Raw genomic sequence first — 26,970 nt, forward strand, 5'->3', positions numbered from 1 at the left:
TCCAGAATAAGCCCAATGTGTTTCTATGGGCTTAATATGCAGGCCTAAGCTTGTCGCCTGCATTCCTGCCTTTGGGACGACTACCGTTGTTAGGGTGGAGCAATGACCATCTCGTCAATATTTACAGATCTGCGACTAAGCTAACATCGAAATATTTTCTTTGGGGAACGGTGATGATGTAACCAACAATGGTTGGAATTGAGATCAGTTGTGCAGGTGAATTTTGATGGTTTAACGTATATTGATGGTTTAACGAGACATCAGTTGGCGATAATCTAGTGTCATCGATGGTTGTAATAGGCCCCTTGTTATTTGATTATATTCCAATAGGCTACATTTTGTAGGCTACCCGTTAGCCTATTAATAGTCACATAATGAAAGGTGTGAAAACCAATAATCTGCTGTTTGTGTTTCCCTGGCTAAATTGGTAAGTTGATTTGGGCCATCAGTTGATTGACAGATGTAGGCCTCCAGTGTGGATGCTCGCCCACGTTTTATAGTAAGGCTATGTATAATTTGCGGAAGTGGGTAGAGTGATGAAAATCCGTACCTAAATGAAAGTAGTGTTACTTAGATTGTAATTTACTCAAGTATACAATTTGCTTTCTAAAGAAACTATTCAAGTAAGAGTAAAAAAGTATCCACTCAGAAAAGTACTTAAGTACTAGGTACAAATGTAGTTTTTACACCTTATGGTAAACTGTGACAGAATACAACTTAGTGCAATTGTGATTTGACATTCATTTATTATTAAAGCCTGCCAGCACCATCTTGCAGATGTCCCCCAGCACAGGTAGTTTTAATGAAGAATGACATCAAACAGTCCATTGGCTGTACAGTTTCAATGACGGTGATGTTGGTGAATGTATACTAAAAAGATTTGGAGTTTGGACACAGCAACTCATTCAAGGGTTTTTATTTATTTTTACTATTTTCTACATTGTAGAATAATAGTGAAGACATCAAAACTATGAAATAATAAGTATGGAAACATGTAGGCACCAAAGCAGCCACCCATTGCCTTTATGCCAGCTTTGCACACTCTTTGCATTCTTTCAACCAGCTTCATGAGGTAGTCACCTGGAATGCATTTCAATTAACAGGTGTGCCTTGTTAAAAGTAAATGTGTGGAATTTCCTTCTTAATGCGTTTGAGCCAATCAGTTGTGTTGTGACAAGGTAGGGGTGGTATACAGACGATAGCCCTATTTGGTAAAAGGCCAAGTCCATATTATGGCAAGAACAGCTCAAATAAGCAAAGGGAAACAACAGTCCATCATTACTTTAAGACATTAAGGTCAGTCAATACGGAAAATTTCAATAACATTGAAAGTTTCTTCAAGTGCAGTCGCAAAAATCATCAAGCACTTTGATGAAACTGGCTCAAAAATAAAGACAAATCCTTGAATGAGTAAGTGTGTCCATACTTTTGAATGGTACTGTATGCAAATCAGACACCTTTTACAATGGAATTAAATTGATGTCAATACATTTTAAATTGTTTGCATTCTAGCTAACCCTAATCCTTTTCCTAACCTTAACATACTCCTCCTAACCTGCTATGTTACGAAAAGTACATTTTTTGACAAAAGCTGTGTCCCTTCTAGATTTACCCTTCATCCTCCTTCTCTTTCCTTTCCACTTTGAAGGGTATTTTCTATTTTATTCTCCTCTCCTTTGGTTGTGCCTTTACAAGCTGTCAATAAAAAGACAAAAAAAAACTTGATTTCTTGTATATGGTACAAAAAGGTTGACTGAGATGATACACTGACAGAGATGCTTATAGACCCATAAAAACAGAATGACACACACACACACACACACACAGAGCAAAAGAGAGCAATGCATGGGAGGATGCTGGGGTGGACTGACTCGTTGCAGCTAGCTAAAGTTAGCTAGATCATGGTTGACACAGTTTTTTTTTAGTTTTTTTTTTATGGTTGACACTGCAGCTACAGTAGTTAGCTAGCTTAGCCAGTTTATTTAGTGGCAACCAATAGGTAACTAGCTATTTCCACACACATCTAATTAATCTGTTCATTCTTTATGCCAATGACAAGGTGGCTAGACAAACAGAGATCATATGGGGAGCTAAAAAACTTTTTCTCAGCCAACGCTAACTAACTAGTCATTTGATTTGCACTCATCGAAACACCATTTCCAGCTGCCACCTGGCGGCAATTCTAAATATTAAAAATCCCTTCAAATCCTCCTGCTACAGGATTATTTTCCTCCTGTGACAAAATTGGTCATATTAAGATCCGACATCTGTAACACCTCATGACAAAGACAAATACTGTTTTACATCTTTGAGTTGTAATCAAACTAATATTCGAAATGGTATGTGTATTCTTTGCATTAATATATTTTGATGAAAGATTTGTCAAATTAATGAGACGTTCACGTCTCAGTTGAATTGGTTTGAATTAAATTCTACTTGCTTCAATTCAAATAACATTCTAATTCTGCTTCCTGTGAGGTGTGGCCAATTCAATTAAAAAAAACACTGTTTGCATTTAATTAAACTCAGACATTCGGAATTGACCCCAACCCTGGTGTCTGCTGTCATGTAAAGAATGGTAACCATTGCCAGTGTATACATTCATATAAAACGTGTTGTTTAACAACACAATTTATGTGTAGTGTCTACTCTGACACATTTTGTGTCACTTCCTGTAATTAATGTGTTAAAAGCTGGAAACCATACAACACATGCTAAATGTGCTTGATTATTGACTTTGCAGATCCGACGTCATTGTGCATCTAGGCCACGGTCCCACACTGTGACCCACACGCAACACACTATAAGAAGTTCAACTGACAGCCTGGAGTGAGCCAGCTAGCAGGAGGAATAAGAAACAAGAACAAGGGGAACATTTGATAAGGGTAACATTTTAGCCCTGTTTTATACAAATAGTAAATGTCCCAGTTAATTTGAACCTGTTTTCCTCCATAATGCACTGTAAGCTATAAAAATAAATAGAGTCGCACACTCAATATATATTTTTGGCATCTGAGGTAAGTTCTCCTAGAACTTGTAAGGTTCTGTATCTAAGCTAGCAGTTGGCTAATGTTAACCGAAAGTAAATGATTGGGCAACTTTTTAGTTCTCGTCATGTTTTATTGTAAAGATATTTTGTGTTTGTTTGGTTTCAGCCTGGAACTAGCATCCGTTCCCTGTACGGTGTGCCTTCGCCTTCCGAACAGAGCAGCCCGCCAGTATTTGAACATTGCGAGGAACGACAACGTTGCCATCCGACTGGAGGATGAGGGCCTAACTTGAGCAATTGACAAACTCTTCAAGCTGTACTGGGTTAGCAACTTATCATATCCGATCCAACTTCAGTCTGTTCTCCTGTATCCCAGGTACAACATTCTGAGTTGGTCTCTCTGGACTGCATATCTAACTGACTGACATAATAAATATCTTGTTTGAGGTGTTTCAAGAATGATATTTAGCATGTACAAAATGTGTTTCATGTAAGATTCTGTATGTGGAGCACTGTATGAATTGAATAAAGGGCTATTTGTTTTCTACATGTCTTTCCCAATCATTTCCATTTCCCAATCACAGAATTGTAAAGTGGATTTAAGTGGAATATAACACAACGTGTAAAAAAAAAAAAACTTTTTTGACACTCCCCTATGTCTAGTTAGGGATGACACGTACATTGGGTGAAAAAGAGACTCAATTCCTTTACGTTAACTTTTTGCAAATCCAATCAGTTTTCCACATTGATTCAAGTCATCACATTTTTTTTTAATGACTTGGTTTTGGACATTTAGTTGTTTGTCAATGGCAGAGCTGTCCCTAAGGCTTAACAGGAGAGAATCCTCTAATCCAGGGGAACAGACTAAAAGCTGAGCCCGGGCCGCACCCCGGTGTGCTCACACTCCAAAAAAGACCTACTGCTATCAGGCACGATAATCCTTCCCATTGGCTATTTATGGATGCAAACTGTAGAGATAATGGACTCATTATACCATCACAGAAAACTGCCACCTTTCATTCTCGTAAATAGTTCCTTGAGATTGCCGTTAAATCAGCAGTGTGTGGCTGATTCCCTCTGTCTTCTCTCTCAGGTTGTATACGTTATGGACAGTAGGCCTTGCTATGGACAGTAGAACAATCTACCATTCTAATCTCATACATTGAGCCTGGCTTGAGGATGAGGATAATCTCCTCCCCTTTACCTAAAACTCATCCCAATCTCATTGCTAACCTTTAGCCCTTATCTTGCTAAAACCTTTGAGAACTTCAACCTCAATATTATGCCCGCCCAAGGCCATTAGCCCAGTTGAGGAGTGCAAAATAGATTGTATTTCCTTAGGTGCTGGTTTACTAAAGATGTGTTAGGACTGTACCTCATCTCTACCTCATCGCTAACCTGTGGCTCATGCCAGCCTCCCATCCCACTTCCCCACTTAGCCCTTACCTGTACCTCATCCCGGTGGTGTAGGACACACACTCCCGCAGGGACACAGCGTTCATCTTCAGAAAGTCCTCCAGGTTCTTGAGCTGGGCAGCGGCACGTACCTCCCTCAGCCGCTGCATCTCAGCCAGCTGGTCGCTGCGCTGCTGCCGCTCCTCATTATCCAGAGCTTGCTCTGACAGAAAGCAGCTAAGGCCACTGCGCACGCTCTCGCTCATCGACGACAAGGACAGCATCTTACCCGTGCCAGAGTTGCCGGTGTTGCCTCCGCCGCTGCTGACGCTGCTGCTCCGCCTCATGCTGGCTACAGGAGGCCCCTGCCCGCCGCTACTGACGCCACCACCGCTGCCAGCTCCATTGCCACCCGGCTTGGGCATCTGGTGGTCAGGGACACTCTGTTGGCGGCTCATACGACGTCCGGCCCCTCCATGCCCGTGCCCACCCCGCACCTCGCTCAGGCTGCTTTTGTGTGTGCCAAACATGCCCAGGCAGCACTGCCAGTGCCCACCCCGGTCAGAGACAGTATAGGTTTGCCACCCGAAGCAGTGTCGTCAAACGGACAGACAGGACAGACGGACTGTACGGATGCAGAGAGTGCAGTGCTGGTGCTGTGTGTGGCCACTGAGCCCCTGAGGCGAGGCGGAGGGGAGTGGGACAAAGCAGTGGCTTTAAATAGCACCTGTTCCTCTGCTCTGAGTGGGTGACAGGACAAAAACACCCCCAGCCCCATGCATCACGGCCTGTAATCAGAGCTGGCAGGCAATCCCCTCCACCAGCACCGCCACCTCTCCCCTCGCCCCATTGTGTAAGAGACACAAACACAAGGGCGCCATTTAAAACTGATATAGGGGCTCTTCCGGGGTGGGTGTGGTCCAGTAAGCAAGGTGAAACGTGTGGTGTTACTGGAGTGTGGCACTGTCAGAACCTCTCTGGTGGCAGGAGCAAACGTGTGTGAGTACAGTGGCATGCAAAGAGAATGTTGGGGGGAGGAGGAGGGCATAGCATTATGCCACCTCCAGCCGTGGCAGGAGGGAGTGAGAGGCAAGTTGAGTGACGACTCTCTTGAGAACTGGCCAGCACCCAATTATCTAAAGCTGTCCACTAACTTGGGATTGTGGGATTGTCAAAAAATAGACAGATGGAGAGAGAGCGGGTCGCTAGCCTTTTAATCAAATCAACTTTCAGATTAAGGTCCGTCTTTGGAGAACTACATCGTAACGCCACGTGTCAACATACAAAAGTCAACAGCAAATGCACAGGGCAATGCTTTTGGCCGTTGACATGTGAAGAAATGCGGTGTAAAATGTTCAGGAAGAGACCCTGCATGTGGCTCTCATGTTCAACCGTGTGTTTACATTACTACTCTCTTTCATAATTAGAGGTCACTATAGCTTCAGGCCCCGTGGAATGCTATTTTAAAAGACAAGTTCACTATTTTTAGATTCACGTTCATTTTTTATTTAGTCATCCTTCTTTCCGATTCGTTTAAATACCCATTGCCTACTTCCGATTCGTTTAAATACCCATTGCCTACTTCCGATTCGTTTAAATACCCATTGCCTACTTCCGATTCGTTTAAATACCCATTGCCTACTTCCGATTCGTTTAAATACCTATTGCCTACTTCCGATTCGTTTAAATACCCATTGCCTACTTCCGATTCGTTTAAATACCCATTGCCTACTTCCGATTCGTTTAAATACCCATTGCCTACTTCCGATTCGTTTAAATACCTATTGCCTACTTCGGATTCGTTTAAATACCCATTGCCTACTTCGGATTCGTTTAAATACCCATTGCCTACTTCCGCTATCGTTTGCCACTGCTTACCATAAAACAATGGTTGTGAATGTTTCACGTTTGTATACATCTCACTTCGAAGAAACATCAAATAATTGAGTCAATCTGAGGTGATCTGGTCGCTAATGTTGCTTATCTAAATGTTATAGTTATAACTGACTCGATTCCCTTCATAACAGACAATCGTATCCATTCTACAAAATAGTGCCTAGTGGAATAACACCTCTTGCACAGTTTTCACATTTTGCTGAAATCTAAAGAAAGGGATATAATTAGACTGTTTCAATACTTATCTACACCACATTTTCAAAGTGAAAGAAACATATAAAAAGATGTATTAATCAAAAAAATCTAAAAATGAAGTTGTCTTGATTGTGTATGACTTCACACCTCAGAGTTAATACTTGGTAGAAGCACCTTTGGCAGCAATTACCCCTCTTGGAAAGCCATTCTGGTGTGTCTTTGGCTTACAAATTTGTGTAATTGTCCAGCTGAAAAAAAAACTCTATCCCAGGGTTAGGTATGAAGAAGACTAACCTTTTACCTGGACTTTGCTAATTTCATGTATTTTTATCCTGATAAACTCCCCCAGTCTCTGCTGATGACAAGCCTATCCATAACGTGGTGCTGCCACCACAATACTTGAAAATACAGTGTTTTGAGAGATTCTCAAGAGACATTACTGTAATGCCTGACAGTTGCCCTGCTCTAAGATGGCCAGTGTTAACAGAATTGTCTTGTTGAGCCCAACATTCATACAGTAAAAATACTAATAGCAGAGCAATGTTTTTGAAACAGCTGAAATGTATAGACGTGTGAACGACCACCTTGATTCGGTCTTACATTGCAAAATTTGAAATTGTGTTTTTTTTATACATTGGATGAAAGCACACATAGCTACAAAATGATATATCATACACTGCATTTGAGGAACAATGGATTCTGCTTTGAAAATTGATAAACTTGTAACCTAACTTTTGAGAAAATGGCATTTATATATTTTTCTACAAACTGGGGAGCTCTTCTTTGTCTACACCCATTCAGCATTGTTCACACCCTCTTAAGCTTTAGCTCCACCCATCTATTTAAGGCTTGAGCAGAGTGTTCTGTCCTAACAACAGCAGTCAAGCACCCAAGCTAACTGGCTAACGTTGCCTAGCTTGCTAGCTACTTCCAGACACAAATGAGAGAACATCTCACTTTGACCATTTTACTCGTCCTAGCAGACCTGGTTAGGCTGTTTTTATTTTATCCAGAGCGTTGGTGACTGCAACTGTGCTGCTGGCAACAATTTACATTTTTTGCCAACGTTTACTGACACCGGCCATATTCAATGGGTGTTGAGCATTCGTAAATTCTTCATTTATTCTGCACTCAGATGAGAGCGCTCTGAAATCAGAGTAGATAGCCAGAAGGAATTTACCAGCTACGTCTATCAACAGTAGTCACAGTGACATTCTATTGAAATGGTTACTTGCATTGCATTGTTAAGACATGTACAGTTGAAATCAGAAGTTTTCATACACTTATGTTGGAGTCATTAAAACACGTTTTTCAACCAGTCCACAAATTTCTTGTTAACAAACTATCTACTTTGTGCATGACATAAGTCATTTTTCCAACAATTGTTTACAGAGAGATCATTTCACTTATAATTCATTGTATCACAATTCCAGTGGGTCAGAAGTGTACATACACTAAGTTGAATGTGCCTTTAAACAGCTTGGAAAATTCCAGAAAAGGATGTCATGGCTTTAGAAGCTTCTGATAGGCTAATTGACATCATTTGAGTCAATTGGAGGCGTACCTGTGGCTGTATTTCAAGACCTACTTTCAAACTCAGTGCCTCTTTGCTTGACATCAGGGGGAAAACAAAAGAAATCAGCCAATACCAGACATCCACAAGTCTGGTTCATCCTTGGGAGCAATTTCCAAACGCCTGAAGGTACCTCGTTCATCTGTACAAACAACAGTATGCAAGTATAAACACCATGGGACCACGCAGCCGTCATACCGCTCAGGAATGAAATGCGTTGTGTCTCCTAGAGATGAACGTACTTTGGTGTGAAAAGTGCAAATCAATCCCTGAACAACTGCAAAGGAATTTGTGAAGATGCTGAAGGAAACAGGTACAAAAGTATCTATATCCACAGTGAAATGAGTCCGATGTCAACATAACCTGAAAGGCCGCTCAGCAAGGAAGAAGCCACTGCTCCAAAACCTCCATAAAAAAAGCCAGACTGAGGTTTGCAACTGCACATGGGGACAAAGATCGTCCTTTTTGGAGAAATGTCCTCTGGTCTGATGTAACAAAAATAGAACTGTTTGACCATAATGACCATCGTTAGGTTTGGAGGAAAAGGGGGATGCTTGCAAGCTGAAGAACACCATCCCAACGTGAAGCACGGGGGTGGCAGCATCATGGTGTGGGGGTGCTTTGCTGCAGGAGGGACTGGTGCACTTCACAAAATAGATGGCATCATGAGGTAGGAAAATTGTGTGGACATATTGAAGCAACATCTCAAGACATCAGTCAGGAAGTTAAAGCTTGGTCAAAAATTGGTCTTTCAAATGGACAATGACCCCAAGCATACTTCCAAAGATGTGGCAAAATGGCTTAAGGGCAACAAAGTCAAGCTATTGGAGTGGCCATCACAAAGCCTTGACCTCAATCCTATAGAAAAAGTTGTGGGCAGAACTGAAAATGCGTGTGCGAGCAAGGAGGCCTACAAACCTGACTCAGTTACACCAGCTCTGTCAGAAGGAATGGGCCAAAATTCATCCAATTTATTGTGGGAAGCTTGTGGAAGGCTACCCAAAACGTTTGACCCAAGTTAAACAATTTTTGACCCACTGGAATGTGATGAAAAAATTAAAAGCTGAAATAAATCATTCTCACTACTATTATTCTGCCGTTTTACATTCTTAAAATAAAGTGGTGATCCTAACTGACCTAACACAGGAAATATTTACTAGGATTAAATGTCAGGAATTGTGAAAAACGGAGTTTAACCTCTTCAGTCGACCCTCTACTTTTTTGAACATTCTGTTAAAAATCGCGCAACATTTCAGCGCCCTGCTACTCAGGCCAGGAATATAGTATATGCATTTGCTTAGTCTGTGTGGATAGAAAACACTCAGACGTTTAAAAAACTGGTTAAATCACTGCTGTGGCTTTACCAGAACGGCATTTACATCGAAAAGCACAGGAAAAACTGATCACTGAAAATGGGGAAAATATATCCATGCGCTACTTGAACCCATTGATAAACGTGAACCACAATTAATTGACTGAGGTTGCAGTACCTACAGCTTCCACAGGGTGTCTAGAGTCTTGTCATTTCCCTGAGTTTTTTCTTGGTCAAACACATACAGGACACGGTATCTAATCCGGTCTAGGACCGGATATTTTCGTTGAGTTTCTAGCCGGACATTTTTCCAGACGGACAGCTAATAATCTTTACATCGCCTCCTGATGAATTTTATCGCTTATTAACGTTTACTAATACCTAAAGTTGCATTACAAACGTATTTCGAAGTGTTTTGTGAAAGTTTATCGTCGACTTTTTGAATTTTAAAAAATGACGTTACGTTTTGAAACGATGTTTTTTTCGTTTATCACACAGTCTACATATAACGATATCTAGGCTTTATATGGACCGATTTAATCTAAATAAAGACCCAAATAGTGTTTATGGGACATCTAGGAGTGCCAACAAAGAAGATGGTGAAAGGTAATGAATGTTTTCTATTTTATTGTGCGGTTTGTGTAACGCCGAAATGCTAATTATTTTGTTTACGTCCCCTGTGGGTCTTTTGGGGTGTTGCATGCTATCAGATAATAGCTTCTCATGCTTTCGCCGAAAAGCATTTTAAAAATCTGACTTGTTGCCTGGATTCACAACGAGTGTAGCTTTAATTCGATACCCTGCATGTGTATTTTAATGAACTTTTGAGTTTTAACTAATACTATTAGCATTTAGCGTAGCGCATTTGCATTTCCAGAGCTCTAGTTGGGACGCAAGCGTCCCGGGTAGAAGCAACAGGTTAAATGTATTTGACTAAGGTGTATGTAAACTTCCGACTTCAACTGTAGCTAGTTAGCTAGGTAAACAATGAACCTTAATCCCAACTCATGACATTACGACCCTGTATGAATCCAAAGGTAGCTAACCAACCATGTTCAATGTTAGCTAGCGAACATAAGGCTATAACTAGCAAAGCAAATGGTTCTGAGATACGAATAATAAGATCATACACATAGCGTTAGCTAGTGAGCCAGCCAGTTAACGTTAGCTAGCTAGCTAACAGTACACTTTAACTTCAAATGAAAACAACTTTCTGTCTAAATATTTTAGACTTTTTTTATTGAGTTTTCACCTGTTACATTCTGAAAATTGTCTTTAATAAAGGGAAGCTCATGCTGCCCTGAGCCATCATCCAGGCAAGAAGCATGCAACAAGAAGTTGATCAACTCATCAGCGAATTATCAACATTTTCAATCGCAATTTTGCTTTTACCTCATCATAACATTCATAATATTGATCAAATTAGGTAACTTTAATACGCTGAAACTGTACTTTTATATTCGGTATGAGAGGAATAAATGTTAATGTTTCATATGCTGACATTACTAGCTAGCATAGCTAGCTAGCTGTGTTATTATTTTGCAAGCTACATTTAATGTTAGTATGAATGAGAAAATCAAATCAAAGGTGTAGACCTTACAGTGAAATGCTTACTTATACAAGCCCTTAACAAACAATGCAGTTTAAAGAAAAATACCTAAAGTAAAAAAGAAAGATAGGAATAAAATATAATTTAAGAGCAGCAGTAAATAACAATAGTGAGGCTAAATACAGGGGGTACCGGTACAGAGTCAATATAGGGGGGCACCGGTGTCGAGGTAATTGAGGTAATAAGTACATGTAGGTAAAGTTATTAAAGTGACTATGCATAGATAATAACAGAGAGTAGCAGCAGCATAGAAGGGGGGGGGGGGGGGGGGGCAATGCAAAAAGTCTGGGTAGCCATTGACTAGCTTTTCAAGAGTCTTATGGCTTGGGGTAGGAGCTGTTTAGAAGCCTTTTGGACCTAGACTTGGTGCTCCGGTACCGCTTGCTGTGTGGTAGCAGAGAGAAAAGTCTATGACTAGGGTGGCAAGAGTCTTTGACCATTTTTAGGGCCTTCGTCTGAAATCGCCTGGTATAGAGGTCCTGGATGGCAGGAAGCTTGGCCCCGGTGATGTACTGGGCCGTACTCACTACCCTTTGTAGTGCCTTGTGGTCGGAGACCGAGAAGTTGCAATACCAGGCAGTGATGCAACCGGTCAGGATCTCGATGGTTGCTGTAAAACCTTTTGAGAATCTGAGGACCCATGCCGAATCTTTTCAGTCTCCTGAGGGGGAATAGGTTTTGTTGTGCCCTCTTCATGACTATCTTGGTGTGCTTGGACCATGTTAGTTTGTTGGTGATGTGGATGCCAAGGATCTTGAAGCTTTCAACCTGCTCCACTACAGCACTGTCGATGAGAATAGGGGCGTGCTCTGTCCTCCTTTTCCTGTAGTCCACAATCATCTCCTTTGTCTTGATCACATTGGGGGAGAGGGTCTTGTCCTGGCACCACATGGCCAGGTCTCTGACCTCCTCCCTATAGGCTATCACATGGGATCAGGCCTACCACTGTTGTGTCATCAGCAAACTTAATAATGGTGTTGGAGTCGTGCCTGGCCGTGCAGTCATGAGGGAACAGGGAGTACAGGAGGGGACTGAGAACACACCCCTGAGGGGCCCCCGTGTTGAAGATCAGCGTGGCAGATGTGATGTTACCAACCCTTACCACCTGGGGGGCGGCCCGTCAGGAAGTCCAGGATCCAGTTGCAGAGGGAGGTGTTTAGTCCCAGGGTCCTTAGCTTAGTGGTGAGCTTTGAGGGCACTATGGTGTTGAACGCTGAGCGGTAGTCAATGAATAGCATTCCAACATAGGTGTTCCTTTTGTCCATGTGTGAATGGGCAGTGTGGAGTACAATAGAGATTGCATCATCTGTGGATCTGTTGGGGCGGTATGAAAATTGGAGTGGGTCTAGGGTTTCTGGGATAATGGTGTTGATGTGAGCCAAAGCCTTTCAAAGCATTTCATGGCTACAGATGTGAGTGCTACGGGCTGGTAGTCATTTATGCAGGTTACCTTAGTGTTCTTGGGCACAGGGACAATGGTGGTCTACTTGAAACATGTTGGCATTACATACTCAGACAGAGAGAGGTTGAAAATGTCAGTGAAGACACTTGCCAGTTGGTCAGCGCATGCTCGGAGTATACGTTCTTGTAATCTGTCTGGCCCTGCAGCCTTATGAATGTTGACCTGTTTAAAGGTCTTACTCAAATCGGCTGCGGAGAGCGTGATCACACAGTCGTCCGGAACAGCTGATGCGAGCATTTAAGTTATTTAGCTTGTCTGGTAGGCTCGTGTCACTGGGAAGCTGTCGACTGTGCTTCCATTTGTAGTCTGTAACAGGTTGCAAGCCCTGCCACAACTGACGAGCGTCGGAGCCAGTGTAGTACAATTCGATCTTAGTCCTGTATTGATGCTTTGCTTGATGGTTCGCTTCCGCAACACTGACCGGTCCCCAGGGATGTTAAACCGGATGCGCTGGCACGCCGCTATAGCCCCGCGGCTACACCCCCAGAAGCTGAGACCTTTCCCCTTGCTTCAAGATCATAAGCCCCTCTGCTGTTCGTTCTCCGTTGCCCCATACTCATACCCATATACTTCCTACTTTTCATGTGTCTAGATGTAAACCCATGTCTCACAGCCCATCTTCTTGTTTGTCGAGTCAACCATCGTTTTGTCTCAGCTACTGTTTTTCCCTAGTCTCTCGGTTTCTTGCCCTCCAGGTTTTGACCCTTGCCTGTCCTGAGTCTCTGCCTGCATGCCGTCCTGTACCGTTGCCCACTACTCTGGATTATCGACCCGTGCCTGCCTTGGCCTGTCGTTTGCCTGCCCTGTTGCTGTAATAAACTTTGTTACTTCAACACAGTCTGCACAGTCTGAAACCTGACAATTCAAGAGTGTAGCTAATATGTTTTAGAAGAAAATGTATTTGCATTGTTGAATAGTTTTCAAGCTTACTGGCTAGTCAGTGGCTACTGTGAGCAAGAATGTCACGTTGCCAGCCACAACAAAAGATAAGGCAAGGATGCCATGTAAATTGAAAAGCTTATCTACATACTATGTAAATTGAAATCTTGTGGTTCTGCCTCTCCTTAAATGTTTGTCAATGAGAATAGGCACTTACCGTAAAACTTAAATTGATAGCCTGTGCGTGTATTTTCTTAAATCACTGAACACAACAGACTCTTATTAGAGACAGGCTTCTATTTGAGCCAGGCGTCAATTTCCTTAATGCACACAGCTTTTGCTGATTTTCCTAGTTAATTGTTTCATTCCAGCATTCACTTCCAGTATTTTAGTCGATTTCTGGGGGGTTTGTTTACTGTTTTTGTGCTTGCAAGTTAGCTAGCAGTTCGGTGGCAAGAAGTTTCTTACTGGCAATAAATACAGATGATTGCCATAATTGTTTCAAGTCATTACAGAATTATTTCATTTAACAAATTAAACAATAAACATTGTAAACAATTAATGGTAGCCCAGTAAACAATTCATTTAGACCCAGCGTTTATTTGAAACTGGTTTATTTGCTGAAATGTGTTCCGTTGCCCAGAGACTCAGCGTTTAATTGTAGTTTTACGGTATTCAAAATGATTCACAGTTATAATTGCTACCAAAGGTGCTTCCAACAAGTACCAACTCTTGGGTGTGAAGACATGCGCAATCAAGACATACATATTTTTTTTATGAAGAAACATTTATATATATTTTTCTTTCACTTTGAGAATGTAGAGCAGGTTGAATAGATACATAGGAATCTTTTTTAATTGAATCCCTTTTTAGATTTAGTTTTAAGGCAGCAAAATGTGAAACTTTGCAAAGGGTGTGTAGAATTTCATTAGACACTGTATCTATCTGAAAGTTTTGTAACATTGCACCCTTCTGAACAGGCCCCAGATCAATTATGCTATAAAACATCACTGTTCACACCTCCTGTGATACAGTACATAGCATGTAAATACTGAATTCAGTCCAACTAGAGAAAACACTACACTCGCCAACCACACCAAATCTTAACGGAGGACATACAGTACAGTAATACCTCTGGGTCCAGACACAATCTAAATGAATCAAACACATATGTTGTACGATATCCTTTTTCAAACAAATCTAGAGCATCTTTGTGTTTCTCCCTCCATGACAGTCAGCCTCCATCTTCCCGACTAGCAGCCAACACAAGCCCCTACTGAGCCATGGGAAAGAATCGACTAAATTTTTCAAAAGCCTCCTCTCCCTATCCCTCTTCATGACTAAGATAGAAAACAGCAGCAGCGAGTCTGCCGTACTGGCTGACTGAGGATTTGCAGCAGTAGTCATGCTGAAGTCAGTGTCCGAGGATTGGGAAATAAATCAATCCAACCATCCATCCTCCCCTCCACCACCCTGCTCTCCCTACCCAGCGTGCTCTTGGCCGGACACAGGGTCCCACACGCAGTCCAGGCCATGGGCAGCATCTCCATGCAGCATCCACCCCTTCCCTTCCTCCCTTCATCCCTTCTCCATCCATTCTTCCCAACATTAGCTTGTGTGAGGCTAACACTTACCCTGTTCCGGGTAGGGGGCCGACTCATGTAGGGGTTTTGCACCACGCTAGCGCTAGTCATTCAGACGACTGATGGTGGCCCGAACTAACAAAAATGAGGATATCTTGTCACCGCCCCAAAAGAGACAAGAGGAAGAAGCGCAGAGGCGTCAAGCTGCTCTACTAATTGTCCAGGACAGTTACAGCAGTTACAGTGGTGTGCCAGCCAGTGAGCAACGGCCAGCACTACACCCCCACCTTTTCCTCTCCTCCTCCCCTCACCATGACATGTCAGGCAGGAAGTGCTTTTTGTGCCTATCAGAGGACGCCTTTCTGTTCTACAAACACCAGCAAAATATTCCCCCAAGTAAATTATTCAGGTCGCTTTTGCACTAAAAGCTTTTGATTGTCTGAACCACTAGAAAGACATTTTTTGCCTGTTCCGATGTATGTGTGTGTATATAAAATGTAAAACACACCCTCACTGGCTCCATGCATACTAAGGGGTTAGAGGAAGATAACCTACAGACAAGGGGCGAATAACATAATTTGTAGGACTGCAAGTTAATCTCTTATGAGGGGCCAATGATTAAAATATTATAGTGTTTAATGGGATGTTGCATAGTTAGTTGCGGTCTGGGGGCACAGAAGGTGTGTGTGTGTGTGTGTGTGTGTGTGTGTGTGTGTGTGTGTGTGTGTGTGTGCGTGTGCGTGTGTGTGTGTGTGTGTGTGTGTGTGTGTGTGTGTGTGTGTCAGTCACATAGCACCTTGGACATAAACCATGTTTATGCCTGCTCTGTAAAGTTTCTTAAAACACCACTTTCCCATCACTGCATGAACTGCTCTTTCTCCATAACTCATTGGCCCTGTGAATCATTTGAAAATCTTCCTTCCATCCATCCAACAAGGTTGGAATTGTATAACCAATAAGAGTCCAACCAAATACCAAACATTCAAACACATTGTACTAGCTCTTCTTTCATGCTGAAATCACTGTCCAACTTCCCATCAATACAAAGATAGCCATCAACGTTGCACCACTTGGAAGTACAAAAGCACGGCTGCATAAAGTCTGCAGTTCCAACGCAGTGTTTCTCCACACAACTAACAGGACCAGGTTTGTCTGAAAATTGTCCTATCTATTATTTAGGATCTACCATTTGCCAGCCATGTCCCAGCCAACCCTAAATAGAAAACTCTGATATCCATTGGTTAACTGCTTGGTACTTTTTAATGGAGTCTTTAAGTTCGCTGCTGTCGGAATGTGTCAGTTTGTAACATCCCAGTGCTTCCCACGGGTAGAGGGTAAGGAAAACGTGTGTGTGTGTTTGCGTGCATGTGTGCACATGCTCCGTGGGTACCTGCTACCCCCTGGGCCATTAGCCAATTCATATTGATTGGAAAGACTGGCATAGTTCTAAGAAATATAATAGCTCCACTATGCTCTCCGGTAGGCTACATGTCATTTTGCCATATTGTATTGCATAGCTATCCAATCTTCGGGGCAGTGGGTTTTGTCGACAGTGTCTAAGGGTTTCATTGGAATCAAAGGGGACACAGGTCATCAGAGATAATGTGGTTTTACATTGTGCTTGAGATATGTATACAGTACATACACAGGTTACTGTCAAAATAAAGGAAACACCAACATAAAGTGTCTTAATAGGGAGTTGGTTTACCACGAGCAGCCAGAACAGCTTCAATGTGCCATGGTATAGTGTCTGGGACTATATTGGGTGGACACAACACCATTCTTCCACAATAAATTCCATCATTTGGTGTTTTGTTGATAGTGGTGGAAAAAGCTGTCTCAGGCACCTCTCCAAAATCTCCCATAAGTGTTGAGATCTGGTGACTGAGACACAAACATACATACACACGCGCGCGCACACACCCTTTACGCCCATATGCTCCTTTGAAACGACTCTTTCAAAGTCACCGAGAACTCTTCTTCTAGCCATGGAGGCCACAACAATGGGCAACTACATGACACTAAGCATGATGGGATGTTAATTGCTTACATGTAATTAACTCTGGAACCACAGTTGTGAGGAAGCAACTGCTTTCAATATACTTTTTTATCCCTAATTTACTGAGGGGTTTCATTTATTAAGCAGCTACATGTGAATGTGTTTGACATACAGTACCAGTCAAATGTTTGGACACACCTACTCATTCAAGGGTTTTTCTTTATTTTTACTATTTTCTACATTGTAAAATTTAATTTTAATTTTATTTAACCAGACAAGTCAGTTAAGAACACATTCTTATTTTCAATGACGGCCTGGGAACAGTGGGTTAACTGCCTGTTCAAATCAAATCCAAATCAAATCAAATCACATTTTATTTGTCACATACACATGGTTAGCAGATGTTAATGCGAGTGTAGCGAAATGCTTGTGCTTCTAGTTCCGACAATGCAGTGATAACCAACAAGTAATCTAACTTACAATTCCAAAACTACTGTCTTATACACAGTGTAAGGGGATAAGGAATATGTACATAAGGATATATGAATGAGTGATGGTACAGAGCAGCATACAGTAGATGGTATCGAGTACAGTATATACATATGAGATGAGTATGTAGACATACTTCTTCAGGGGCAGAACGACAGATTTGTACCTTGTCAGCTCGGGGGTTTGAACTCGCAACCTTCCGGTTACTAGTCCAACGCTCGAACCACGCTCTAACCACTAGTCCAACGCTCTAACTACTAGGCTACCCTGCCGCCCCAGGCGGCATACACATATGGAATCATGTATTTGAGATTCTTCAAAGTAGACACCCTTTGCCTTGATGACAGCTTTGCACACTCTCGGCATTCTCTCAACCAGCTTCATGAGGTAGTCACCTGGAATGCATTTCAATTAACAGGTGTGCCTTGTTAAAGATTAATTTGCGAAATTTCTTTCCTTCTTAATGCGTTTGAGCCAATCAGTTGTGTTGTGACAAGGTAGGGGTGGTATAAAGAAGATAGCCCTATTTGGTAAAAGACCAAGTCCATATTACAGCTCAAATAAGCAAAGAGAAATGTCAGTCCATAATTACTTTAACTTCTCTAGGGTAGGGGGCAGCATTCGGAATGTTGGATGAAAAGCATGCCCAAATTAAAAGGCCTGCTACTCGGGCCCAAAACATATGATATGCATATAACTGGTAGATTTGGATAGAAAACACTCACACAGACAATGTGGTGAATAAGGCACAACAACGCCTCTTCCACCTCAGGAGGCTAAAGAAATTTGGCTTAACACCCAAAACCCTCACAAACCTTTACAGATGCTCAAGGCCATCAGACTACAAAACAGCCATCACTAGCACATAATAGGCGGCTGCCTATAGACATAGATTAGGAACCACTAGCCACTTTAATAATGTTCTGTATCAAGCTACTCACCTCATATGTATAAACTGCACTCCACACTGTTCTACGGTATCTTAGTCACTTTTAAATTGTTTACATATTGCATAACCCATTTCACATGTATATATTGTACTCTACACTTTGCCACTGTATCTTAGTCCAATGCCGCTCTGACATATATGTATATATATTCTTAATCCATTCCGAACTTAGATTTATGTGTATTTTGGGTATATGTTGTGAAACTGTTAGATATTACTTATTAGATATTACTGCACTGTCGGAGCTAGAAGCACAAGCATTTCGCTACACCTGCAATAACATTGCTAAACACCTGTATGTGACCAATACAATTTGATTTGATTTGAAGCACTTTTGGCAGCAATTACAGACTCGAGTCTTCTTGGGTATGATGCTACAAGCTTGGCACACATGTATTTGGGGAGTCTTCGATCGGGTTCAAGTCCGGGCTCTGGCTGGGCCACTCAAGGACATTCAGAGACTTGTCCCGAAGCCACTCCTGAGTTGTCTTGGCTGTATGCTTAGTGTTGTTGTCCTGTTGGAATGGTGAACCTTCGCACCAATCTGAGGTCCTGAGCACTCTGGAGCAGGTTTTCATCAAGGATCTCTGTACGTTGCTCTGTTCATCTTTCCCTCGATCCTGACAAGTCTCCCAGCCCCTGTCGCTGAAAAACATCCCCACAGCATGATGCTGCCACCACCATGCTTCACTGTAGGGATGGTGCCAGGTTTCCTCAAGACGTGACACTTGGCATTCAAGCCAAAGAGTTCATTCTTGGTTTCATCAGACCAGACAATCTTTTGGGAAACTCCAATCGGGCTGTCATTTGCTTTTTACTGAGGAGTGGCTTCCGTCTGGCCACTTTACCATAAAGGCCTGATTGGTGGAGTCTGCAGAGATGGTTGTCCTTCTGGAAGGTTCTTCCATCTCCGCAGAGGATCTCTGGAGCTCTGTCAGCATGAGCATTGGGTTCTTGGTCACCTCCCTGACCAAGGCCCTTCTCCCCCAATTGCTCAGTTTAGCTGGGTGGCCAGCTCTAGGAAGAGTCCTGGTGGTCCCAAACCTCTTCCATTTAAGAATGATGGAGGCCACTGTGTTCTTGGGGACCTTCAATGCTGCATAAATGTTTTGGTACCCTTCCTCAGATCTGTGTCTCGACACAATCCTGTCTCTGAGCTCTATGGATAATTCCTTCGACCTCATGGCTTGGTTTTTGCTCTGACATCTGTCAACTGTGGGACCTTATATAGGCAGGTTTGTGCCTTTCCAAATAATGTCCAATCAATTTAATTTACCACAGGTGGACTCCAATCAAGTTGTAGAAACATCTCAAGGATGATCAATGGAAACAGGATGCACCTGAGCTCAATTTAGAGTTTTATAGCAAACAGTCTGAATACTTGTTGTTTTGGCTCTGTACTCTGTACTCCACTTTCAAATGTCATATCCCCAAGACATGCTAACCTCTCATCATTACAATAACAGGGAAGGTTAGCATTGATTGGGGGGGTATGATATTTGTGAGTCTGTAACTTTTTCACTCATCATTATTAACAGATCATTCAGGATTATCTGTAATCATGGTAGCATCCAGATAAATGTAGAATTGTTTAAAACAATATTAGATTCTTATTTACAATAAAAGTGACTCCAAATGACACCATACATTATTTACCATATATTTCTATTGGGCACAAAATAATCTGAAACACAACCAAAACAAACAGAAAATGCATCCAAACAATTTGTAGTGTTTCACCCTGATCTGTTTCACCTGTCTTTGTGATTGTCTCCCCCCCCCCCCCCCCCCCAGGTGTTGCCCATCTTTCCCATTACCCCCTGTGTATTTATACCAGTGTTCTCTGTTTGTCTGTTGACAGTTCGTCTTGTTTGTCAAACTTACCAGCATTTGTCCTGTCACCCTTTCCCTTTTACAGCGTTTTGGCCCTGTACCCGCCCGCCTGACCACTCTGCCTGTCCCTGACCCTTAGCCTGCCTGCCGTCCTGTACCTTTGCTCCACCTCTGGATTACTGAACTCTGCCAGTCCTTGACCCTGAGCCTGCCTGCCGTCCTGTACCTTTGCTCCACCTCTGGATTACTGAACTCTGCCAGTCCTTGACCCTGAGCCTGCCTGCCGTCCTGTACCTTTGCTCCTACTCTGGATTATTGACCCCTGCCAGCCTTGACCTGTCATTTGCCTGCCCCTGCTGTTACAATAAACATTGTTACTTCACACAGTCTGCACTTGGCTCTTACCTTAATACCTGATACAGTATGTAGATTCACAAGCGTCATGTAGTCATTGTGTGCTATGAATATGGGACCAAATATTTCACTTTTTACGACTTTAATACAAATGTACAGTCGTGGCCAAAAGTTTTGAGATTGACACAAATATTCATTTTCATAAAGTTTGCTGCTACAGTGTCTTTAGATATTTTGTCAGATGTTACTATGGAATACTGAAGTATAATTACAAGCATTTCATAAGTGTCAAAGGCTTTTATTGACAATTATATGAAGTTGATGCAAAGAGTCAATATTTGCAGTGTTGACCCTTCTTTTTCAAGACCTTTGCAATCCGCCCTGGCATGCTGTCAATTAACTTCTGGGCCACATCCTGACTGATGGCAGCCCATTCTTGCATAATCAATGCTTGGAGTTTGTCAGAATGTGTGGGTTTTTGTTTGTCCACTCGCCTCTTGAGGATTGACCACAAGTTCTCAATGGGATTAAGGTCTGGGGAGTTTCCTGGCCACGGACCCAAAATATCGATGTTTTGTTCCCCGAGCCACTTAGTTATCACTTTTACCTTATGGCAAGGTGCTCCATCATGCTGGAAAAGGCATTGTTCGTCACCAAACTGTTCCTGGATGGTTGGGAGAAGATGATCTCGGAGGATGTGTTGGTACCATTCTTTATTCATGACTGTGTTCTTAGGCAAAATTGTGAGTGAGCCCACTCCCTTGGCTGAGAAGCAACCCCACATATGAATGGTCTCAGGATGCTTTACTGTTGGCATGACACAGGACTGATGGTAGTGCTTCTTCTCCAGACAAGCTTTTTTCCGGATGCCCCAAACAATCGGAAAGGGTATTCATTAGAGGAAAGGACTTTACCCCAGTCCTCAGCAGTCCAATCCCTGTACCTTTTGCAGAATATCAGTCTGTCCCTGATGTTTTTCCTGGAGAGAGGTGGCTTCTTTGCTGCCCTTCTTGACACCAGGACATTCTCCAAAAGTCTTCGCCTCACTGTGCATGCAGATGCACTCACACCTGCCTGCTGCCATTCCTAAGCAAGCTCTGTACTGGTGGTGCCCCAATCCCGCAGCTGAATCAACTTTAGGAGACGGTCCTGTAGCTTGCTGGACCTTCTTGGGTGCCCTGAAGCCTTCTTCACAACAATTGAACCGCTCTACTTGAAGTTCTTGATGATCCGATAAATGGTTGATTTAGGTGCAATCTTACTGGCAGCAATATCCTTTTCTGTGAAGCCCTTTTTGTTCAAAGCAATGATGACGGCACATGTTTCCTTGCAGGTAACCATGATTGACAGAGGAAAAACAATGATTCCAAGTACCACCCTCCTTTTGAAGCTTCCAGTCTGTTATTCGAACTCAATCAGCACTACAGAGTGATCTCCAGCCTTGTCCTCGTCAACACGTCAATGATGTCAGCTGGTCCTTTTGTGGCAGGGCTGAAATGCAGTGGTAATGTTTTTTTGAGATTCAGTTCATTTGCATGGCATTAATTAATTGCAATTAATCTGATCACTCTTCATAACATTCTGGAGTATATGCAAATTGCCATAATACAAACTGAGGCAGCAGACTTTGTGAAAATTAATATTTGTGTCATTCTCAAAACTTTTGGCCACGACTGTATTGTCCCAATCATTTTGGTCCTCTAAAATGGGGGCAGTACGGACAAACAGTGATGTAATTTCTAAGTGGTTTATGCGATATAGATGAAAATACCCTCAAATTAAAACTCAATCTGCACTTCAGCTGCATAGTCATTGTATCATTTCAAATCCAAAGTGCTGGAGTACAGACCCAAAACAACAACAAAAAATGGTCACTGTCCCAAAACTTTTGGAGCTCGCTGTATATACAGTGCATCACTTGTTCAACATTTTGTTGTGTTTCAGCCTGAATTTAACAGGCTGTAAAAAAAAAAACTGTAATTTGAATGTCTGTGATAAGAGAAAACTGAGGATTGATCAACAACATTGTAGTTACTCCTCAATACTAACATAATTGACAGTGAATAGAAGGAAGCCTATACAGAATACAAATATTCTAGAACATACATCCCTTTTGCAACAAGGCAGTAAAGTAATGTTGCAAAAAATGCAGCAAAAAAAAAATGCATTTAACTTTTTGTCCTGAATACAAAGTGTTATGTTTGGGGAAAATTCCATACAACACATTACAGGCAAAATCCAAGAAGAAAACCTGGTTTAGGCTGCTTTCTGCCAGACAATGGGAGATTAATTCACCTTTCAGCAGGATAATAACCTAAAACACACTGCCAAGTTTGGGATCACTTAGAAATGTCCTTGTTTTTGAATGAAAAGCAAAAGTTTTGTCCAAGTTATCAGAAATACATTGTAGACATGGTTAATATTGTAAATTACTATTTGTGGCTGGAAATGGCAGATTTTTTATAGAATATCTACATAGGCGTACAGAGGCCCATTATCAGCAACCATCACTCCTATGTTCCAATAGCACGTTTAGTTTAAAAGTCTAATTGATCATTAGAAAACACTTTTACAATTATATTATCACAGCTGAAAACTGTTGTTCTAATTAAAGAAGCAATAAAACTGGCCTTCTTTAGACTAGTTGAGTATCTGGAGCATCAGCATTTTTGGGTTCAATTACAGGCTCAAAATGACTACAAACAAATAACTTTCTTCTGAAACTCATCAGTCTGCTCTGAGAAATGGCTATTACATGTGTGAAATTGCCAAGAAACTGAAGATCTTGTACAAAGCTGTGTACTACTCCCTTCACAGAACAATGCAAACTGGTTCTAACCAGCATAGAAAGAGTAGTGGGAAGCCCCAATGCACAACTGAGCAAGAGGACAAATACATTAGAGTGTCTAGTTTGAGAAACAGATCCTCACAAGTCCTCACAAGTCTTCATTAAATAGTATCCGCAAAACACCCGCCTCAATGTCAACAGTGAAGAGGCACCTCTGGGATGCTGGCCTTCTAGGCAGAATTTCAAAGAAAAAGCCATATCTCAGACTGGCCAATAAAAATAAAAGATTAAGATGGGAAAAAGAACCGCACCCTCCCTCTGCACCAGCCTTTTCTATGCACCATCCCCCTACCTCCCTCTCTGTTACACCCAGGCTGCTGTGGTCAGAGAGGTCGTAAATTCCTAGGGAAGATCCTGCCTCATGGCCAGACAGTATAGAGAGAGAGTGAAGAGAGTGACAACATTTATGTTCTGGAGAAGGTATAAAAGATCGGTGAAGAATCCAGCTACAAACTGGTCTGTTTGGTACAATTTTGTGAAACTCATGGGAGACAATACGGCCACATTACCATAACGCTGTTTATACAATAGCCTCAGATATGAGGCTTGCATCTAATTGCTGTACAGGATGAATGAGGAAAGATTAAACTATTTGTGAAATTATGGGAAGTTATGTAATGATGTAATGTGAGAGAATTGTATTTCTGTGTAAAGTTTCACTTAAGTCACTGGCACGCCCCCATGAACACAGTTAGGACCTGGCGTTATGAGACAGCCTTTTTCTGCTCTTCCGAATAAAACCCCCACCTTGAGAATTCTATCACCAGACCATGTTTCTCTCAATTATGAGAGGACAAAGGTTGCAGACCAGCTTACCTCGATAACGAGAGGGCCAAGGTTTGAGACCAGACTGCTGAATCTTTTAACCATCCCACGTGGTTAAATTCTTAGCCTATGGCAGACAGACTCTCCAAAAGAAACAAACTTTTCAACAGAGATCCCGACGACACTGATCGTAAATATATATATTGATTGCAATTGTTCCCGAATGAGTGAGCATTCATGTTCAAAGGATTAGCATTTCAATTGTTATAATTATCAACTCTGTAGTGACTTCTCAGCTGACCCCCATTCCCCTTTTGTCTAACAAGCCGCCATGCCGGTTTAGCCCACTAGGGCACATTCCCCTATCATTTCTTGTAACCATATTTACTTTGTTTGTTTGTGTGTGCACTTCTGTGATTGTTTAGTTAGTTAATAAATAAATGAGTTAAAACAATTGATGAATGGATGACTCATAGTGAAGACTGGGTTCGTGCAGATTATCAACAATTTACGACATTTAGAATGAGACTAACGTGACGGAAAGAAGAATAAATTAATCAGAAGACTAATTGATCAGATATTAAAATATCTGAAAAGTTGTATTAGGAAAATTATAACTTTGTAATCTGAATATTTTCCTTGGTGCCCCGACTTCCTAGTTAATTACAATTACATGATTAATCAGTTTAATCGCGTAATAATAATTACAGAGAGTTGTTTGATAAATATATATTCAGTTTAATGATGCCAAAGACACGACACTAGTCTAAAGAAGGCCAGTTTTATTGCTTCTTTAATCAGCACAATAGTTTTCAGCTGTGCTAATATAATTGCAAAAGGGTTTTCTAATGATCAATTAGTCTTTTAAAATTATAAACTTGGATTAGCTAACACAATGTACCATTGGAACACAGGAGTGATGGTTGCTGATAATGGGCATCTGTATGCCTATGTAGATATTCCATTAAAAATCAGCCGTTTCCAGCTACAATAGTCATTAACAACATTAACAATGTCTACACTGTATTTCTGATCAATTTGATGTTATTTTAATGGATTAAAAAAAGTGCTTTTCTGTCAAAAAGAAGGTCATTTCTAAGTGACCCCAAACTTTTGAACGGTACTGGAGTTGCTTACCAAGACGACAGTGAATGTTCCAGAGTGACTCAAATCTACTTCAAAATCTATGGCAAGACCTGAAAATGGTTGTCTAGCAATACTATCAATTAATATTTCTGTATTTTATTTTCAATAAATTTGCTAACATTTCTAAAAACATGTTTTCGCTTGATCGTTATGGAGTTTTTGCATGTAGATGGATGAGATTCTTAAAAAAAAAAAAAAATTCCATCTTGAATTATATCTGTAAGACAACATAATGTGGAATAAGGGGGTAATAAAGGGGTATGAATACTTCCGAAGGCACTGTACCTACTGTATATATACTGAGTATACAAAACATTAAGAGCACCTGAGTTGTATTCGAATACTCATACTAACCGCACTAGCCATACTATTTGTAATGTGATTTGAGTATATCATATTGTAGCGACCCGCACAGACAGCTGTGTGTTATGTGCTAGGCTAGGAGGTGGTTGTGTTGTACTGACCAGTACCCGGTGTTCGCGGGGTCCGACATGTCAATCAACCTGCTATCTGCCAATCACGGGAATGCCTGGAATGTTCTGATGCCGGGCATCCTGGTGGTTGGCGGAGTGGCGTGGAGGGGGGGTTGGGCATTGGAAGTTAAGACCAGGTTCAGCCTTTGTTCTCTCTCTCTTACGTCTGGGCTTCACAAGAGAAGGTCACGATTGGCTTGTGGGTTATCTGTCATCTATTTGGCGTGTGCTACGGCCCAAACAGTAGCCTGTGTAAAGTTGGTTCAATAAACCGTCAATTCGCAAACTCAAGCCTCTGTCTGGACAATTGTTCATTTATGATCTAGTCAGGTCATTACATTGGTGTCAGAAGTAAAAACGTTGATACAAGTTAGCTAGCTAGCTAGCTGACTTATGTGGCTAGCTACCGTAGGTGAGAACGGGATTGAAAATGCTTCGAGGGAATCCGAAAGTGAAGGTGGAGGTAGGGGACGATTATGGCCAAGGAGGTGCGTGTGAATGGACGTCGGGGGTTCTGTCTGAGGAGATCGCCAGGGCGTCGGAGCGCAGAGGCCGCTTGAGGGAGGACGTTAGAGTGATGGCGGCTGAAGCGGGCAGGAGTGCTTCGTCGAGTGTATTTCGCGCGGATTCTGGTGGGCGGACCGGCGTGGCGACGCGACGCGGCGTGACGAGGAATCTGGGGCTCAGGATGTAAACAAACATGGCGGCGCCCAGTTCCCGGCTGCGTCCGTATCTGTTAAGACCCCGAAGTATTCCGGTAAGGTGGATTGGGAAGCTTTTCATGCTCAGTTTGAACTGTTAGCTCATTTTAGGGGGTGGTCGGATGAAGAAAGGGCACTGCAGTTGGCTTTATGCCTCACGGATGGAGCTCTGGCCTGTTTGATATTGATTAGCCCCGAGGACAGGCATGATTATGGTGCTCTAGTGGGAGCACTGAGGAGGCGCTATGGACAGTGTGTACAGCCCGGGCTACTGCGCTCCGAACGGAGGAATAGACGCAGGCAGCCTGGAGAGCCTCTACGGGTGCTAGCTAATGACATTGAGAGCCTCTCTCGGCGGGCATATGCTCACATGCCCCCTCCGTGCAGAGCGAGCTAGCACGGGACCAGTTCATACAGGCGCTCTCCCTACGGAGCTGCGCATACAGACCCAGCTGGCTCATCCTGAGTCATTGCAGACAGCCTTGGAGATGGCTTTGGAGAGGGAGCTGGTGTGGGCTGG

At 42.3% G+C, this 26,970-nt stretch overlaps 1 protein-coding gene across 4 annotated transcripts in view; it reads right to left on the minus strand.

The window, feature by feature from the left end:
- The window catches only part of LOC115132029 (voltage-gated potassium channel subunit beta-2-like), a 113,340-nt gene that overhangs the window by 66,199 nt on the left and 20,171 nt on the right, over positions 1–26,970 (minus strand). Inside the window, exon 1 of one of the 4 annotated variants that reach the window (XM_029664213.2) lies at positions 4,436–5,126. The exons of 2 other annotated variants lie outside the window; for them this stretch is intronic. In XM_029664213.2, the coding sequence (XP_029520073.1) occupies positions 4,436–4,914 (479 nt within the window). In that variant the 5' untranslated portion in view covers positions 4,915–5,126. Of the gene's footprint in view, positions 1–4,435; positions 5,127–26,970 lie in introns of those variants that run through there. One more of the 4 variants, XM_029664214.2, reaches the window with a different exon arrangement.

This window comes from Oncorhynchus nerka, linkage group LG7 (genome assembly GCF_034236695.1).
Source record: "Oncorhynchus nerka isolate Pitt River linkage group LG7, Oner_Uvic_2.0, whole genome shotgun sequence".
Classification (NCBI taxonomy): domain Eukaryota; kingdom Metazoa; phylum Chordata; class Actinopteri; order Salmoniformes; family Salmonidae; genus Oncorhynchus; species Oncorhynchus nerka.